At 40.8% G+C, this 1,921-nt stretch overlaps 1 protein-coding gene across 1 annotated transcript; it reads left to right on the forward strand.

The window, feature by feature from the left end:
- The first annotated feature begins 394 nt into the window (after positions 1–394).
- Positions 395–869, forward strand: LOC130712804 (uncharacterized). Its single transcript, XM_057562618.1, has 2 exons — positions 395–562; positions 657–869. Exons 1-2 carry the CDS (start codon positions 395–397, stop codon positions 867–869), a joined length of 381 nt encoding a protein of 126 aa, XP_057418601.1.
- The last annotated feature ends 1,052 nt before the right edge of the window (positions 870–1,921 follow it).

Genomic DNA, 1,921 nt, shown 5'->3' on the forward strand with positions numbered 1-1,921 from the left:
AACATTGTCATTGGTTTGAAACAGATAAAACATATTTGGCTTAAATGCATTTTGTGCCCCTGATGTTTCATGGGCGTGCAAATGACACCCCTTATCTAATTTTGTCAACGTTTGTGCCCTCCATGAAACAAAAAAGTGTAGCGTTTTCCCTTCTGTTAGTTCAACGTTAGTAAACTAACGGTGGGGCTGACGTGGATTTAATTTCTCTTTTTTTTTTGCCACGTGGATTTTAATAACTTAATAACAAAAAAAAAAGAAAAGGGAACCCTAAATCCCCAAATTAGAAACACAGAGGAGGAAGAATCGAGGAACAGAGAACACGAGCAAGAGAGCTCAACAAATCGCGAAAGGGAAAGGGAGAAGGCTAACGGCTCGCGACGAAGAAGTGGCATACATGGGTGGGGAAAACCATTTCTCTGGAGGGAGCTCTGTTTCCAGTGGCTACGGTCGAAGGAGGAACGTTGTTTTGTGCAAGTGTGGAGAAGTTGCCCCGGTTGTGACTACTTGGACGAACGAGAACGGAAATATTGGTAGGCGGTTCTATGGATGTGGCAGGTTTACGGTAATGTTTTGGATTATTTGTTGAAGGTTGATTAATTGTTATGAATGTGGTTATGCTTGAACTAAAATTGTTGGGCAAATTTATTTATTCTCAGGAACAGAAAAGGAGGAAGTGTGATTTCTTCCAGTGGTATGATGAGTTGGAGGGTAACCCGCGTGACAAGAAAATAATTGCAGGCTTGTTGCGTAGAGTAGATGAGATGAAGAAGAACCAAGCAATATTGATTAAGTGTTGTGTTCTGGGATGGTCTGTAGTTGTGTTCCTGTTGATTGTATGTGCAATTCTAATGGTGAAAATGATGAAGTAGAATTAGGGTGACAGGATGATGTAGTAGAAGTAGGAGAGGATGTTGGGTTTATTTGTGTTGTGTGTGCCATTAGTGCCTATGTAGTGTGTGTGCCATTAGTGCATATGTATGGAACTTGAAATGGATAAATGAAACTTGAGTAATTTGTCATCAAATTTTTGTTGTTTGAAATGATGTCTGCAAGCACAATGTTCTACCTAGGCTATCTACTATTTTCAGTTGTCATATGAAAATTCAAAATGGATAATTAACATAACACAGTGGCTAACATTATCATAGATACCAAACTCAATGGATAATGTCATACAAAACCAAATATGGACAGCATCCCTTGCAAATTACAATAGATAAAGTCATACATTAACTAAAGGCTTAAATAAGTTCATTACATAACCAGAAAACACCAAGACTAAAGTTCCACACAAAATGACACCAACACAAAACAACATAATCAAGGCCCATAATCAACTAGTGCTCTCTTGAGTTCCAACTACAGCTCTTGGTCTCTTTCTTCTTCTTGTGGTTGCACCAGAAGGAGGTAGTGTAGCTGTTATTGTGCTGCCATGACCTGATGAGGGCTGTGAAGCTGGCAGAGAAGATAGTTGGGAAGCTGGTTGGGAAGCTGGCTGGGAGGCTGGTTGGGAAACTGGTTGGGAAGCTGGCTGTGGAGCAGTTTGGGTTGTAGCTGCTTCAGGAGCCTTCCTCTTTCTTTTTGCAGCAGGTTTGTACTTTGGTTTCTGAGGCCCTCTTCCATCAGGGGCAGCAGCAGATGCACTTCTTGTTCCAGGAATTGTTCCACTTCCAGAAGCCTGGCCAGGGTGGACCTTCTTTGGATTTTTCTGACAAATTAGAAGCAAATCATTCTCAGTCAATAATATTGCTATAGAGTTCTAGTATAAACTAAAAATTGCTTTAATTTTACCTTGTTGCCCCCCTTTTCTATGTCCCTGTCAGCACCAGTTTTACCTCCACATGTCCTCACATTATGCCCCCATTGTCCACATCTGGAGCACTTCACTTTTGTTTGATTTCTTGGAATCTTGTAAGGGTTT

Source organism: Lotus japonicus, chromosome 4, assembly GCF_012489685.1.
Source record: "Lotus japonicus ecotype B-129 chromosome 4, LjGifu_v1.2".
NCBI lineage: Eukaryota > Viridiplantae > Streptophyta > Magnoliopsida > Fabales > Fabaceae > Lotus > Lotus japonicus.